The sequence below is a fragment of the Lepisosteus platostomus genome, chromosome 12 (assembly GCF_059453375.1).
Source record: "Lepisosteus platostomus isolate fLepPlt1 chromosome 12, fLepPlt1.hap1, whole genome shotgun sequence".
Classification (NCBI taxonomy): Eukaryota; Metazoa; Chordata; class Actinopteri; order Semionotiformes; family Lepisosteidae; genus Lepisosteus; species Lepisosteus platostomus.
The window spans coordinates 11,422,081-11,439,884 of record NC_142622.1 but is presented as its reverse complement, the minus strand read 5'-3'; the positions used below and the strand labels follow the sequence as shown (position 1 = coordinate 11,439,884).

Sequence of the window (17,804 nt, the reverse complement as noted above, 5' to 3'; positions counted from 1 at the left end):
TTTTTGTTTTCCATCTTGTAAAATGCTTTTTCCCAGGCCCGGTTCATTGTAAAATTAATAGTTTTAACTGGTGACATGTGATTGTACAAAAACACTTACTTTTTATGATAAAATTTAAATTCCCTTAAGAATTTTATGCTTATTTCCCACAAACCCAAATGGCTTACTATTTTTCTCTCTAAACAGAAAAAAAACTGTTTCAAAATGAAAGCAGTAAGAGTTTTTCCTGCAAAGCTTGCCATCAAATGTAACTACCTCAGACTACAGGATGGTAAAGCTATTATTGCTTTGTAGAGTAAGTCTCATTAAATCATAAAGTGGCAATATTTTTGCTTTAATCTCTGTAGCTCCATCATGCTCTTTGCATTATTAAGCACCTTAAAATACCAATATTAAAGAGATACAGAACTCTTTTGCTTAACATTATTTGTAAACGTGTTTGTGTGGCTTCCATCCATTTAGTTCTGTCTATAACCACATATTTGGATAAATATTAAAAAGTCTAATTGACACTGAGAGGATAAATGGTTTTGAAGGCCAAGCTTAAAGGTACTACACAAATTGAAACAAATGCCACAGTAATATGGCTGTCATTGTACGGGAGGTCTTTGCATTCTCTCATGTGCCATTAGACCTGAGGAGCAGTTAGAAGACTTTATATCTTCTGCTTTGCAGTGCCGTACAGTGAAATCTAATAAGGATAGCCAAGAAAAGAGAAATACGTGTGGATACAATATGTTGGAAAAACTATTTAAATTAGTTTCCTGTTTAAAATGAGAAACTGGTCAGATATTGGAATATGAGTGAATTTGTATGAAGTTCTTATCATTCAGGGTAAGCTGCTTAGCTTGTTTTAATTTGCAGCTCTCTCTTAAGAGTGCTAGAATATATATTTTGCTTCATTTTACTTGAATACTTTTAACACGTTTGACATAACTTTTGTATCAGCAGCTGTACTGAGGTACAACTATAATTTGCTTATCTGGGGAAGAAAAGTGTTCTGTATCCCTATAATATGATCAAATATCTTTTTTTATACCATGAATGTGGGTTGATGCATTGTTCCTGTTGTGTGATGCATGTTTGTAAGCATGCAGTAGTGTTCATGTACCAAGAAACTATGTGAATGTTGCTCTAACATGTTCCTTGTGTATGGAACTGTGTTACTAGTATCTGTCTTTATTGTCCATTTCCAGTTGTGAAAGGGCAATAAACCCCAGCATAGAATGATGGGAATGTCTGTGCTCTGTCATGATGTGCTGTGTTGTCTGTGATTAGCAGTAATAGGTACTGCATCCTGGTAATGTAGACACGATAATTTTGCTGGAAGCATGCTGGTATTTTTTCTTGTCTGCCTACTGACTTGAGGTATGTGTCTCTTTTTGTTTTTCTGTTGTGTGATCTCCCTTGGCCCCTCACTCCCTTATGGCTTTTAACTGAAGTCCAACAACAGTTTGAGAATGGCTACTGAGCAGCATTTTCAGGTGCCTGCAGCACTCTGCTAAACACAAAACCGACTAGATGAAGAGACGGGGAAGGCATGTTAATGTCTCTTTTCATCACCCCATCCTCAGTCTTCAGTAACCAACACTGCTGAACGTTTGCTCCCCTGACCATCAAGAGTGCCCTATTTATATCCATCTAAAAATATGTAGTGAAAAGCTTTGAAATCCCCTTTATTTTCGTTTTTGAAATGAAGCACAGCAGGAAAAGCAGTTTACACACCTTTTGACCCAAATCGATATTTTTTTCTAGACTTTGTCGATTTTCGGTGATAGGGCTGTTTTGTCGTTCTGTAGTCCTGTACTTCACTTCCAGTTTTGAGTTAAAAATGCCAATTATCATGATTTGTGGCTCAGCCAGCATCAACAAAACGCTAAATCCCCTAACGGTAAAATCCACTCCTCTGTTGTGTAAGCTGCTCTAACGTTGTCAATAATTTCTTGCCTTTATTTTTCTGCCCCTTTTTGTTTGTTGCGCTCAAATATGAATACACTTGGCGGTGGTGAAATAAGGTGGATATGGTGACCCAACTGACCAGGACATTCCTGTAGTTCAGTTACCTCCCAACTCCTACCAAACCTATGAGCCCACCGACATGTACGATGACGAGGACCCATATGCCTCGTTTAGAGGTTACGCTCAGTACCCCCAGTCCGCCTACCCCGCCCCCAACCCAGTCCCACCTGAATCCTACCCCTCGGAAGATGCCATTGAAGTGAGATCACCGGGAATCCAGCGTTTCTCCAGAAGCCTCTCCAGAAAGAAGGACAAAACCCCCAACCAGAAGAGGACACTGAAAAGAGACTCTTAGCTCTAACGGGAGAATCAAACTTAAGTGCTCAAGCATGCTAATGGCACAACCATTTCAGCTGGAGTCAAAACATGGAAATTTTAAAAGTTTACACACCATTTACAGTGAGTAATTTTGATTGTGCTGTTAGAGGAAAACCTGGAAGTGCCTGATATTTTTTTTGGGGGGGGTTGGAAAAGAAAAAAGAAAATGGTTGTACTAGTGTTTTTTTAAAGTTGCATGTGGCCTTGAAGATCAAGAAGACAACCAAGCTGATTGTGAGGATATGTTATGTTTATTTTGTGCAGTAAGCATCTTTGTAAATTACATCATGAACTGCTTTTGTACAGTTTTTGTTGTTGTATATCGCTATCGCTAGTATAACATAATCTACATTCTGTTGCTATTCAAAATCAACCTGTTTTGTAACCTGTTTTCCCCAAAACAGGCACTTCAAGGTTAATTCTCAGAGTTGGTGTCACAGCTTACTGAGAAGCTCTAAAAGAGAACTTCAAAGGAAGTCAACATCCATTTTCAATAGCCATAATATAGAATATCAGACTGATAGTGTGATACAGGGTTGTTAGGAGCCTAGCACTGCAGAAAGCATTTGTAAGGCAGGATACACCCTGGACAGGAGAGAAGTGCATCACAGGGCACACACACATAAATACATATAAACATCAATTATCATAGATTGCATTTTATTTGGATATTTGTGGAAACCGAAACCTGCAAACTTCATGGAGAAGGCACCCTAGGCCCTAGTCAAATCTAGGGACTCAAGAACAATGAGGCAGGGGTGCCTTCGATCACACCACTGTTCACAAGATCAGCATTTCTGCTTATAATGTATTAAATCTAGAATGATGGTCTTACCAAGTCAGGATATTTGCTAGAACAGAAATACAGTAGATTGAAATTAACCTGGAAGAGCCTGTTCTTGCAAAAGCAGGTCACGTTTTGTAATAGCCAAAATGTTTTTGCAATTACTTTCTCTATAGGTCCGAAATAATTTTGAAAGAATTTCCACTAGTTTATTTATTAAGGGTTTTTTTCATTCTCATTTTCATAGTGCCTTTAATTTGTTTAAACTGAAGCATACTGTCTCTCTCACTTGTGTCATTGCATACTAAAGAACACAGACGACAGTTGGAACAATAATCAGTCTTTATCATTTAGAAACATAGATTAATAAAGTGGTAACAAAACTGGTCTTTTTCAAAGTATGTTGTCAGGAATCATCTTTTTTATTGTTTTTTTTAATGTCCACATGAAAACTGAGATTATCTACATCTATCACTAGTGAATATATAATAACCTTTACAGATCTGACAAAAACAGAAGAGGGTGTAACAAACCTTAAAAGTATTAATATCAAAAGAGGATTAAACTCAATGTACAGATGAATTAATGACAAATATATATTTCCTCTTGTACTAGGTTTAGTGAGTTTAACAATGATGATAATGACAAAGCACTAACAAATGTATAGAAATTTGCCTTTTCACTAGTGATTTAAGTGTTTTAAGTACCTAGGCTTGCAGCCTGACTCCCATTCAGGAAGTTCCAGTCTGAAATTGGAGCAGGTGTGTGAGAACCAATAACACCAAACCTTTGAATCCAGAAATTCATTTTTTTTGCAACCAATAAAATTGAAGTACAACCAAAAACATTAGTTCCGGAGTTTATTTTAATAATGCAATGACTATATAAAACAATGAGTAAAATAATACCAGTTTTTAATTTAAATTCTAAACTGTGATATGAAAGCAGCATAGATTGCAGTCATTGATGTAAAAAAGGCAGCATACGTATGAACTGGAATTATCTTGGCATTTTATATACAGAAAAATAGCTGAGTAATGCAAATTAATTTCCATTTTAAAACCAATTATATTGTAACAGCAAAACTACTTCAAAGGACTACACTTGAATACAGAATTTTTCACGGAAGCATCTGCTGTCTATTAGAACTGCTCTGTGGGTAAAATTAAAGCACCGTCAAACTTCTGAAGTGCATGCAAAAACAGTCTGTGGTAAAAGTTGCAATGGCCAAAAATCTGTATTTTAATACATTCCAAGTTTCAACAAAATTGAACTTACAACCACAGAAACAACCACGGAACTGTCTTTTCTGTCCTGCTGAACATTTATTCAATTCACTTTTACCCTTGAAACTGTTTGAAATTATGCTTATTCTTCAGAAATACAGGCTGTATATACATTTACTGCAAGTTTCACTTCATTTTATTCAAAAATGTTTTAGGTTTTATTTAAAAAAAAACAAAGCCACATACTAAAGTTGAAAAAAAACTTTTATTTTACATTAATAGAGCAACTGGAACATCTGCAAAAATCATCAAGTTAAATGCTTCTAGCAAATGTTATTAAACATGAAAATAATCAAGGATCTGTAAGTAATCTTCTTTCAGATGGTGGTGTTAATGGTGAGGATTACTTCATTCTGAAGTCTTCAGGCCTGTGAAGTTGAATAGAATGTGATAGATTACCATACAAATACCTGTATACTGTACATAAACAGGATTGCTTGATTAGTGAACAAATATTTTTACCCCAGTTATACAACAGTCCTACAGATTATATTACTACCAGACTATAATTTATTATATAATAATGTTCTGTGGAGAAACTAATGTTATTTCCGTGCTGTATATTTAGGCACTGTTGGCTTGCATTACATACAACATCTTGACATCATAACTTTTAAGTTCATGGAAGGCAAGATAGTTTTGCAGGCTCATCTCTGATCTGATATTTGACCTAATGTTCCTTATTGATGGGGTATTACAACCAATTACAAAGCACTAATCTTTTAAGATAAGATAAGATCACTTTATTGGCCATTTTCAATGTTTTGCTTAGGAATTTGTCTTTTCGCATACCCCAACTTGTTCTCCATCAGACACAGACAGGGAGAGAAGCTTGGGGTCAGAGCGCAGGGTCAGCCATTTATACGGCACCCTGGAGCAATTGGGGTTAAGGGCCTTGCTCAGGGATTCCTCCACCTGCAGTGAGATGCGAACCGGCAACCTTCCAGCCACAGGAGCAGATCCTTAGCCACAAAGCCACCATTAAATGTTGTTGACCTCCAATGGGCATTGATTCCAACTACTAGGTTTATCCCATGCTGAAAAGAGAGTGTGAAGAAGGCTCCACAGCTGAAACGTGTTTTCTTTCTTCTCTTTTCAGCATGGAATAAACCTATTTCTATTACTTGTTAAACCTATTACTTGTTCCGTTGCAGCCTACACATGCTGACGCAGCTACCCACATGAATTCATAGATTCCAACTAAACAAGCAACACAAACAGTAAACGGTAATGGGGAAAAACACGTAAAGCACTGTTTTGAAAGATGATATAAAGTAGACGAACTGCTTTTCTTTTTGTTACTTTTTTGCACTCTAGAAATGATCAGGGATTGTACTGTAGAATTCAAAACTGTACAAGAATACTTATTGTATTCATCTATGTCTGTCCTTTACTTGAATTACCAACTACAAAATTAAAATTGAATGAGGATATAGCTCCCACTTTGTTTCAGTCTGAAAGCCTTATTGTTAACCACAAGGCTTAAGTATAGACTGGTAAGTGTGTAGTCTTTTTTTTTTGTTGCTAAAAAGTTTTTCCCCTCTTTTAAATATTCCACAACATTAGTTATTGAACTTTGATTTTGCTAGTGGGGAAGAAAAAACTAAATTCAAGTCACAGAATGAACTGGTGTTTGAAAAGATAAAAGACACTGGTACAGCTGGCCATACTGTGGATTAAAGAGATGAGCCCTTCCTGAGCAGTAACACAAACAGTGGGGCCCTGTGCACTTCCAAAGCAGGTGTGCTTTGTTAATTTCAATACTTGTTTAAAAAAAAGAGATTGACAAAGTAAACTGACTGGGCCCTCTGAGCAGGACTCCCTGCGTAGTGTAACTGGTGTCAGAAGTCTTATCTTTTAAGACTTAACAATGCTGTCACCCTACAAACACCAGATTTACCTTACATAATACCATGCTGGTTGTAAAGTATTTGGGGTGTGATTGGGATTATTTCCTACTTCCTAACAATACTGCCAAGATGTGCAACTTGAAAAATAAAAATTTTACCTAAAGATGTGACTGACAACAATGATACAGGAGTTACCCTGTGCCAGAATGGGCAAGCCTACCTTTAAATGCTTGGGAATTAAGCAATCCTCAACATTTACAGATACTTGAAACAGTCAAAAAACTCAGGAAACCCGCTGAGAATTCTATACCTTAATATAAGCATTTCCACTGATCTCTGAAAGTGCCTATTAGTATGTTGGCATTTATAAACCAGTCTTTGTACATGCTTTACAAATTACTGTCTGCAGATATCAGTATTTACTGAAAACATTTAATTTAAAAAAAACACCATGCATAATCACATACGTATTATACGTACTTAGTCAAAGCTTAAATGAACGGATTAACTGCAAATTTTCAAACAGTGCTTTTAAATTAAGTATGAACTTGAAGGTGACTGTGTTACTATCTCAAACTATGGTAATACAATGTAAATCCACTCAAGGTCAAACAACACGTGGTTCAATTTTTGCATGGGACAAGAAATACAAAGAAGAAAAGGAAGTCTACTGCTTGTGTTTTTGGCATAAAAAAAATCCTCCTTTAGAAAGCATTATCCAGACCCCTGAAACGTCTTCTGTTTTAAAGGGTTTGTATAACGCTAGCAGTCTCAGCATGTCCGACTCCAGAGCATTCTGAATTATGGCTCGAGACAGCCACATCGTCTGCTTCTCACCCAAAACCGACACAATGATTAGAATAATGAGAGAGACGAAAAGCAGATTTATGGGCGACTCCTTACTCATGGCATTTTGAACAACAAAGCTCTACTCCCGTTTTCCTGAATGATTTAGAACGACACTGGAATTTGCGTTTTGTCCAACTGCTCACTAACGAGCCCGCAGGACAGGATCTTCTAATGTGGATTGATGGGACCTATATTAGGCTTAGCAGCCTTCGTGTTGTAAACTTAATGAAACACGAGAAGCACCAGCCAAGGATTGCAGTTTTTTCCATATCTTCTATCAAATAACAAAATTTGAATCAAACAAGAAATTATAAATCTGTTTCTTAACATGTTTAAAGTAAAAATAGAGCATAGCACATCCTCCCAGCATTCCTTAACCCACACTAGAGCTGGATTTGCATACACTGCAGTTGCACTAGGTGCTGTGCAGTCCCCTGAGCCACAGCTGTGAGTACTTTCCCCCTAACATCAGTTCAGCTGTCCTACAGCTTCACCTTGGCCTGAGGCTCCAGCTCAGCTATATCAGGAGAAAGACAGTGACAGGAGGGTATCCATGACAGGGGTAGGATATACCTAAAAATATATATCATATTATTTTAGGAACATAAAAAAGTAAGTAAAAGTAAGGAAATACTTCAAGCCCAGGGATGGATCTATCCTGACTTCTCTGGACTGATTCAGAAAACATTGTACAATTTGAACATAACATCACATGGTTTAAATTCTATGCTTTAACTAAATATCCCAACATTGTTGCCTTACTTATATTGTCTAGACGATAAGCTCCTTTAAGTTGAGAGTTTCTCCTTCAGCCTCTATAAATTTGGGAACAGCAGTGGTCCTAATACAGATCCCTATGGTACTCCACCAATTAGATCACCCAAACTGGAGAATTCAACCCTTATCTGTGCTGTTTTCTGTACATTAATAAGCTTGCAATTAAAATATAAGCATTACTTTGAATATCTACTGCCTGCTACTTGATAATTAATCATTTAACATTTTCTGAAGCTCTTACTATCCCCTAGGATGCTGCTTCCATACATGACTCTTATAATAATTCATGTCTTATACTGTAATTGTCAATATTGTAATTACTTGGCACAGTTTTGTCACCCGTTTCAAAGGTAGGCAATATGTTAGCTATGTTCCAGTCAATTGGTACTTTTAATTAAGAAACTGTTGGAAACATCTTTTTAATAGGCAATGGAACAGCATCTTGTTTTCTTACATTTAATTAGTAGATTATCATCTGACTCCGGAGGTTTATCTTAAGTGCTTCTGCCTCTTTTATACTAAAACTTGATGCTTTCTCAGCCTGAGGCACCTTGTCAGTTTCTACCCTGGTAAAGACCCCAGTGAAACAGTAACTTAATAAACCAAATACAACAGTCACTTCCCTTCCGACACCTTGACGTTTCCCGTCCCATCACTATCACATTTTATATTGACACAAATAAAAAATAAATGGAAGTACATTTAAAACAGAAATAGTGAAGAATCGCTTCTTTATGCAAAGGGTGGTGGGAACATGGAATGTGTTATATGTTACTTAAGCCAGTGCTGGCTTCTTTTAGATACGAGATCCATGGATTAATAAGCAAGTAACTACCAAATGGGCTACAGTGCCGAGATAAGGTTTGTGAACCCTAAAGATAAATATGGATATTTCATAGATTTACCACAACAGTTTTCTTGAAACAGAACTAGTCTTTATGTAAATATCAAGCAGGGTTTATAGTAACCAATTTCATGTCTCTTGTCCATGTAAGAATTAAACAATGAATAATTAATGTACAAGAGATGTGTAAAACTAAGCGAACTCCTAGTTTCATTAGCTCAATGAATGGAATAATTAATTCCATCGAATTGTTGTGGCAGGACCTGTAATAAGCTGTCCACACATGGCAGCTCTCATATGTCAAAGGAGTTCTGTAAGGAAGAAAGGTCCAAAATTCCTCAATACCAATGTGAGAGACAGTTATAGGAAATATTTAGTTGCAGTCATTGCTGCTCAAAGGAGAGCCACACGTTAATGAGTTTAAAGGTTCACATACTTTGTCACGTGGATATTGAACGCAGCATATTTTGTTGAAAGAGTATCATGTCTTGTGTCATTTGCTTCATCAAGTTAATGTTATCTATTATCTGGACTTAGATTAAGATGTAATAACATTTTGGGATTCATATATGTGAAACATAATTAAATCCTGAGGGGTTTACACATTTTTTCTCAGCACTGTATATGGGGCAAATGTCATCCCCTCATTTTCTCAGATTCTTGTTTTTATGCTACATATGTCTGAGGTTATAATATTCACTGAAGGATTAAATTACTTTCTGTAAATCTGTTTCTTCCTACAAGAAAAACTCAAAAAGCACCAAAAGGAATAAACTACACCCCACTGACAAGCAGTACCGTCAATACAATGGTATTCTCAAACAATACATTATATCAAGCTTCTGATGAGAATGTTTTTAAGTCTAAAATTCAGAGCCAGTACATTAAGAAAAAGGTAGTAACTTCAATTGTTTCACTGTGTAGGGTTATTGAATCTGAGATGTCAGAACATTTTGGATATCTTCTCCATTTCTTTTGAAAGCAGTATTGTTTTCTCTGTTTAAATTACTGCATTGCTCATACTAAGCATTCCATTTTTTTGTCTTTTGTATAGGAAATGCAGCCTTTCAATGCCTCACTAGAATATTCCATTTGTGACAGGGTCGTAATTCAGTTCCATTCATAATAATGGTGCTTGTTCGCTCAATTACGTGGGTATGGAATTCCATTTACATTTCCTTCTGTCTGGGAAACTGAACAAAAGACGTGAATAATTTTAGAAGCTAAATGTCTCTTCCACAGAAAACAACTAAGTATCCCAGATTTGTAAGCTTTTTTACAGAAAAAATAGTGATTCTTTTAATCTTATGAGTGCTGCATTTAAAAAAAACATATTTTACAACAAATATTCTTTTTAATATACTTGGCAATAGCCTGCAATTGACAAGTGACACTACCTTAGGACATAGCCTTGTGTGTTTTAATACAGCACCAGCAATATGTCTGACAAAAGAACACGATTCAGGAGTATGAGTTTTCATATTTTTCAGACTCTTCATTACGCACAGGGTCATGTTAACTCCAAATCTGTTTCTACATAGCCTAAAAACAAAATTAGTACTGAACGATAGTACTTCTAATGTCACATTTTAAAACAATCCGAAGGTCAAGTCCTCCCTTGCTGAAAGTTTCTGCATTCCAGTTTTATTCTCATGAAACCCATGAACATATGTGATAAAACAGAGACAATAATATAATGCCAAGTCATATATAACTTCTTATTTATTGTTATCATCAATTAATGCTTGGGTTTTGTCTTTGGGAAATGGGATCAAATTATATTAGCTTTAATTAAGAAGATGAATTACCTCTATTAATAGATAACTGGGAACAAAAGAGTTCCAGATTCTATGCTATGCTCATTATCTTTTATGTCTCTCTGTGTGGACCATGCCTTGTAGTTGTTCCCATTAAAGGGTTCCTATACAGTATATTCCATGAGCATATATGAAATATTACAATATGCACTGACCAGCAATCCCACTTGTTATACAGTATCATTTCTGTAATTATTAAAATTGCCATTTAAATGATTTACCATTCTTAAAACTCTCCAAGTAAAGCATCATCTGTCAACTTGCCTAAGATTAAATATTTTGGAGAACATACCACTCTTTAGGAAAAACACAAATCCATGGCATTGAGGGATCAATCTCGGTCAATAATCATAAGCATTTTATCAATAATACGACGACAGCTTGGTTTCACCATATATGTTTTGGAAAAGAGGTGACGAACAGAGGCATCACTGTAAAAATGGGTCATATACTGTACACTAGCCCCGAGCTTCCCCCTGTACTCCCCAGATGCCTTCCCTTATTTATTCCCCCTCTTGGGATGATGATAATGGGGCAGAAAGAACTTCACACATGAGGGAGAGACCCCCTGACTGCACATTTGCCCCAGCTAAATCAGCACACCAGGGATCGCTACCCTTAAGCAACCTCTGTCGGTACTGTTTGACCACATATCCTGCTTAATCGATGAAGCAGGGGCTATGCACTGACAGCCTGCTCTCCTGCACTCACTCACAAAGAGGCACTGTGCCCACACAAAACCAGAGCTGAACAACAGCTAGCAATTATTTATAAATAACTGATTTATCCCTGATCGCGAACACTAAATTGGTTAAGATCAGAGCTGTCACAAGATAGTCATATTATAACAAAAGATGCACATTTATTATGCTAGTGTTTCCCAAGGAGCATTTTAAATGTGGTTTGTTCTTCAGCAGACACGATGCGTACTGGCCACATGAAGCATTTCACCGTAAGCAAACATGGCAGGGAAGATTACACGGAGAGGTTTAAAAAGTTCAAATCGATGGGGATGGGGGATGGGGAACATGGGGATATTACAAAACAGTGGATACCCTGATTGGTATTTAACAATAATCTATATAAGGCCATGGGGTTAATATTAGCCCTTATTATATACAGTAGATTGAAAGACAGGATTAATTAAGAATCACTGTAACTTCTGTTTTCTTTGGTAAAGTGATAAAATTTAAATGTCAAAAACCTAATTTTTATGGGTCTGTACATTTTTGGTTGCATTTAAGAATAAAGACTAATGTGTAAACATCCGTTCACTGTGAGGGGTTATCCTGCTCTTCAGATTGTGCTTTAATGGTAACCTTGTCAGTCCACAGGTAAACAAAGAATTTGAACGCAGTCATTTAAAAGCCTTTTCTCTTTGTGGCTCTGTGGAACATAAATTGCAAAATAAGCAAGAGATATTTGTAAGTGTTCCAGTAAACAAAAAGAAGCACTAAAACATACACAATAGTTGCGGTTTACCAGGCTGTTTCTGCTGTGGTAAAAAATTACAAAATCAACACAAGATGTGCAGCATACCCCATAGGTCACACAGTCAAATTATGGGCCATTTACAGAAGGATCTCAAGTGAAAGCAGTTTAAGATTATACAATATCTTCTGAAAAGGATTTTTTTTTTTCGTGATAGAAAAGGCAGTGGTAAAGATTCGAGCACCTGACATTTGACTGCCGAGTGACAATGAACATAACCAGTAACTCCAACCGTCTGCCCTGCTGGGTCAAGTCTCAACAGACTCTGACAGAACACTGTCTGGCGTTCGAGAAATTCCAGCCAGTGCATTCAGACCAAAGGCGTACTCGTCTTGTGGAACTAACTGAACAAAGCCCTGTGGCATACAAGCTCCCTAGACCGCGCTGGTCAAGACCATTTTTGAAGAGGGTCTCACAAGCAGACAAAGAATTGGGAGCTCACCCAAAGACCTTTCTGTGTTTTCCTTCTGGGTTTATTTTTCTCATTGTTTTAAGAATAAAGCCCCAGAAATCCATTTCAAAACATCGGTCTGCTTTTGCACATTTATATCATAAATGCTGCCCAGATGGGTAACAGATGTTTCAGGCTGTTCTGTGTGATGGTACTGTAGATGTCTGGACACATCCATTCAGAAAATAAACGAGTTTTCAAGGAGGAAGGAATCTTGGGGGTGGTGCAGCTGCATTTTCTACATGTAACACATAATAACACACCTTCATTTCAGCTCATCCTGAAATTAACAACTAAACAAATTTCAAACAAAATCTCACATTTCCTAAAGTTTCAGAAATCACTATCTAGTCTAAAAGTCTAATGACAATATGTAGCCAAACAGGTTGTACAGTACCAAAATTTAGTTTTTACTAGGAACCCATCCACTGTATGCCCATTTAAAGCAATTTAGAAATTACTATAGTAAAGCTAGACTGCCTGAATCAAGTATAATTCATTAGAATTGTGTGTCATATTCCAAATTTTGGAATTTGCTTTTCTTTAAGTGTAGGATAGATATTAGATATTATTTTTGGTAGTTAGTAGCTAATGGATTTGAGAGTCTCTGTCATGCTTTTCTTGAAAGAAGCCCTGGCTTAAACAACATGGGAGGGTAAATTTGGGGCAAAGCGGTGGCTCTGTGGCTAAGAATCTGTGCCTGTGGCTGGAAGGCTGCTGGTTCAAATCCCACGGCCAGCAGAGGAATCCTACTCACTTGGGCCCCTGAGCAAGGCCCTTAACCCCAACGGCTCCAGGGGTGCCGTATAAATGGCTGACCCTGCGCTCTGACCCCAAGCTTTTCTCCTTGTCTGTGTCTGATGGAGAACAAGTTTGGGTCTGCAAGAAGACAAATTCCTAATACAAGAAATTGTATATGGCCAATAAAGTGATCTGATCTTACTTGTTCTATACACCCACAACTTCTTTCCAAACTTTGTAAGCTGATCTGGATAAGGGCATCATCATACATAGACTGTATATACAGGTACTGGACAGAAAAATGAGCACATGAGGGACACCAAGTACGCAAGGACTTTCACACAGTTTTGACTCATGCATTTAGTCCAGTTAGGTGAGTAACAAGCCCAGCTTGCTTAGGGTAACAATCTCTGTAGCACATGGCAAGCAGAGAGTACCATAGCTACCGATGCAACACCGACAGTGCCTGAACTCTGAGCATCCTCCTGCCATTACAATATTCTCTTCTCAAACAGCACATCGGTGCACTTCCACAACCATAGGGATAGAAAAGAAATCAGGAAAATTGAGACATTTTAATACACTTTCTGAGAAAACCAAGGATTTTTTTTTCTGAAACGCTATACTTCATCTAACAGTGGTTTTATATGTCAAGTCAGAGAAGCAATGCTGTGTAAATTTGATGAGGAGTATTTTTGGTCTTCCTTGAAGTTGAGGAGGCTTTCTTGATGGAAAGTCTGGGATGTGATACATGCAAAGGCCTTTTCTTTTCATGACTGGGGGCCTCCTTGGGTAGAAAAAGATTATCCCAAAAATTCCAAATGTTCAACCACAAACACCAAAGACCATCAATCTACGTCTCACATGGCATAGAATACTTTATCCTGACCAACTTTATATGAATACTGTTTGGCAGGTTATTTAGAGGCTGGGCAAGTTGCCTCATAGCATTATGAAATGTGTAAAAGTGTCACTCTGTCTCATTCATTATTAAAGGAAATATACATTAATGACTCGGAAAATATCGTATTTATTTAACCTTCTGGTGTGCACACGGTATAGTATGTATATACAGAAGACAATCCAAATCCTTCTGTGTTCAAAGACACTATAAATCGCAGGGGATATTTTTTTTTCGCATTGACTGAGAAATCTGTAATCTCAATATGGGCGCATAACAAAAACCTCTGCTCCTTAAAAATCATTGTACTCAAAAATGTAGACCCATCTATCAAACACATAGTGTTTCAACAGCTAGAGAAAAAAAACAGTTGAAGAAATAAACGCAATGAAATAAAAATGACTATAATACAACATGAGTGAGTGGGTGCAAGCATTCTTCATTTTACCCTAGTGTGGTAACAAAGTATGGCCAAGCTGCAGACAGAAATAAAACCCATCTCTCTTTTTTTCTTACGATGCTCGTGGTGCATTTCTCATTCCGTTCTCTATCTTCAGTAAAACTATACATTTGGCATCGGGCCACGTTTATGGTAAAGTTTATTTCATGCACATCAATTATTTAAAAATATTAAAGTTTTTAATCAATGTGGTAAACATGCAGAGACAGAATATTTCACATATTTCCACATATTTACTGTACTTTGCTTTATCACTGAAAGACAAAAAACATCAGAAGGTTTTTCCTTTAGGTTTTAATTCAAACAGATATGAGAGTCTCACAGATTATCGTGTGAAATCCTTTTTTAATTACATGCCACCTAGTTTCCTTCAAAATCTGCTATAAAGCCTTACCCCTCTGCTATAATTACAGGAGGAAGGTAACAGACTCCAATAACACAGCTTCAAATTTCTGTCTGCTCTTGCTCTAACTAGGTAGCTCTGCTTTTATGTTTTGGTTTCCTAATGAAGGTCAACAATGTTACTGAACTGAGCACTGTGTGCAGAGGCCACAGATGCTTTCATTCATGGGACAATTTAGTTAGCTGTGCTGACCTGGTATATATTTTCCACTGCAAGCTGGGGGTTCCTGTCTGTAAAGTAAAAGAACCAAACAGTGAAGCTTCCCAGATCTGTTCTAGGGTCCCCAAACTAGTTAGAGCTTGTAGTCTAACCAGACGGACCATTTATTTAAATACAGACAGTTTTACACCATGCGCAATGCAGTAACATTTCCTTATTTATTTAAATAAGTAAGATGTGCATACCCATATAAATCAGTGCAGATCCTTAAATAAATCATCTAGTGATGGTTGGATCACAAAAAAATCCTGGATTGACATGGATGTTCTTAAGAACAGGTTTGTGAACCATTATTACTGCACGCGTAAAATCAAATGAGCTTAGACTATAGAATTAATATCGTGCACAACGTACATAAGGACTTCCTTGTTTGTGTAAAACAAAATGCCATTAGCACTAGTAATCTTTTTTCATAAATTACATGACTTAGATACTGTAGGTAGTATGGCTTGTGTTATTATTGTGTTAGCTACTGAACAAAGTAGCTCCGGCTCATCACGCACATATCCCTCTTAACCTCAGCGAAGTTCTACATTGAATTGAATCTCGGGGTGTCTGTGTCAATTTATGTCACTAGAGTACATCTTAGGGACATCGTGGAGAAGAAAAGCTTGTAAGACAATTAGATTCCTGTTCTGGATTCATGAGGTTTATTTAAAAAAACATCAACACAGGAGAAGCTGTTTAGTCTAGTTGTCAGATCAGACTTGTTGGTCTCATGGTAAGACCAGTCTGTTCAGCTGGACAACAGTCTCATGTTGAGAGCTTGTGGTCTTGTGGTTAAGGTCCAGATTGAGGACTGAAGCAGGTCGTTGTTAATGCCCATGACTTGCCCATTGACTGAGGGCCAGACTAAGTTTGAAAAGGTTTAGCCACCACTAGTGAGCTAACTCTTTCCTGGGAGCCAGTGCTACATTGGGAATGGAGGTAGGTAGGGTACCATCAACTGCCATTTCTGATAGAAGGGAGTGTTGGTGAAGTCATTCCAGCCATATACAGGTATACAGTAGAACGAAATATCATTCCCCCTGGTCCACGGTGCAAATACAGACAGGACAGACAGGAACACATAGTGCAAAGATTGCAGATGGTGCAAATTACAAGGCAAATACATAATACAATATACACAACACACTGGGAGGATTTAAACCCTGTTTCTGGAATTGGAGTGGGTGCAAGTAGATTCCAGGGTGTTGAGGAGCCTGACAGTCTGCGGGAAGAAGCTGTTACAGAGTCGGGTGGAGCTGGCCCATACACTGCGATGTCTTTCTCCTGATGGTAGGAGGGCCTAGAGTTTATGGGAGGGGTCATCTACTATACTGGGGACCCTGTGTAAGCAGCGTTTGTGATAGGTCACAGAAATGGAAGGGAGGGAGGCTCCAATCTTTTCAGCTGTTTCCACAATTCGTTGCAGGGTCTTGCAGTCTGAAGCGTTGCAATTCCCAAACCAAGCAGTGACACAGCTGGACAAGGTGCTCTCAATGGTGTTTCTGTAGAAAGTGGTAAGAATGGGCAGGGGTAGGTTTGCCCTCCTCAGTCACCGCAGTAAAAAGAGACGCTACTGTGCTTTCTTGGCTAGGGAGGTGGTATTGAGGGACCAAGTGACCAAGTCATCTGTAATGTGAACACCAAGAAACTTGGTGCTTCTAACTGCCTCCGCAGGGGAACCGTTGATGTACAGTGGGGAGTGATCAGCTTGGATCCTCCTGAAGTCAATGATTACCTATATTGTTTTGTTTACATTAGGAGAGAGGTTGTTGTTTGTGCACCAGTCCAGTAGTTGCTCCACCTCCTCTCTCTACAGTGATTCATCGCTGTTGCTAATGAGGCCCACCACTGTCACGTCATCGGCAAACTTGATGATGCAGTTTGAACTGTGCTTGTCAGAACAGTCATGATTCATCGATGTGAACAGCAGTGGGTTGAGCACAGAGCCCTGGAGGGTTCCTGTGCTCATTGTGATGGTGCTGGAGATGTTATTACCGATCTGCATCGTCTGAGGTCTCTTGGTCAGAAAGTCCAGAATCTAGTTACAGAGGGAGGTGTTTAAATTTAAATTTTTCTGTCAGCTTCTGGGGGACGACTGTATTAAATGCTGAACTGAAGTCAATGAAAAGCATTCTTACATAAGGGTCTTTCTTATCCAGGTGGGACAGGGCCAGGTGAAGGGCAAGAGATACAGCATAATCAGTAGTTGGGGTGGTATGAAAACTGGAGGGGGTCCAGAGGGGTAGGGAGTCTGGATTCAGACAAAAGGGAAAACTGGTGAGACCAGTAGGTTACAGAATGTAATAGAGAGGGACGGTTATTTTATTACACCGTATTTCAAAGGCGTTAATTTCAGCACATCCTCCGGCGCAGTCGCCAGGTAAGGAAGATCTGCCACATACTGTCTCCAGTGTGCCACAGCAGGTCAATGGATAAGTATAAATCAGCAAAATCCTGTGAGGTACCGGGAGAAAATTTACAGGTCAAATTCATGCTGGTCAAATGCAAAAAGCCCCACAGCCAAGGACACCATTGCTGGCCATGTTCCCTGGCCGAGGTGAAGAAAGAGAAGAAAATAAGGCCATATACTGCACAAGCAGACCGAG

At 38.1% G+C, this 17,804-nt stretch overlaps 2 protein-coding genes across 4 annotated transcripts in view; one reads left to right on the top strand and one right to left on the bottom strand.

The window, feature by feature from the left end:
- Nucleotides 1-3,966, top strand: part of col14a1a (collagen, type XIV, alpha 1a) — a 105,525-nt gene extending 101,559 nt beyond the window's left edge. For 2 of the 3 annotated variants that reach the window (XM_088600969.1, XM_088600971.1), the window contains one exon: nt 2,016-3,966. In XM_088600969.1, coding sequence (XP_088457095.1) covers nt 2,016-2,314 — 299 coding nt within the window. In that variant the 3' untranslated portion in view covers nt 2,315-3,966. Of the gene's footprint in view, nt 1-1,442 lie in introns of all 3 variants that reach the window. The other variant, XM_088600970.1, reaches the window with a different exon arrangement.
- Nucleotides 3,967-4,593: 627 nt separating this feature from the next.
- mrpl13 (mitochondrial ribosomal protein L13) overlaps nt 4,594-17,804 on the bottom strand; it is a 28,093-nt gene continuing 14,882 nt past the window's right edge. The window contains exon 7 of the mRNA XM_088600972.1: nt 4,594-4,775. Within this exon, the coding sequence (XP_088457098.1) occupies nt 4,751-4,775 (25 nt within the window). The 3' untranslated portion in view covers nt 4,594-4,750. The remainder of the gene's footprint in view (nt 4,776-17,804) is intronic.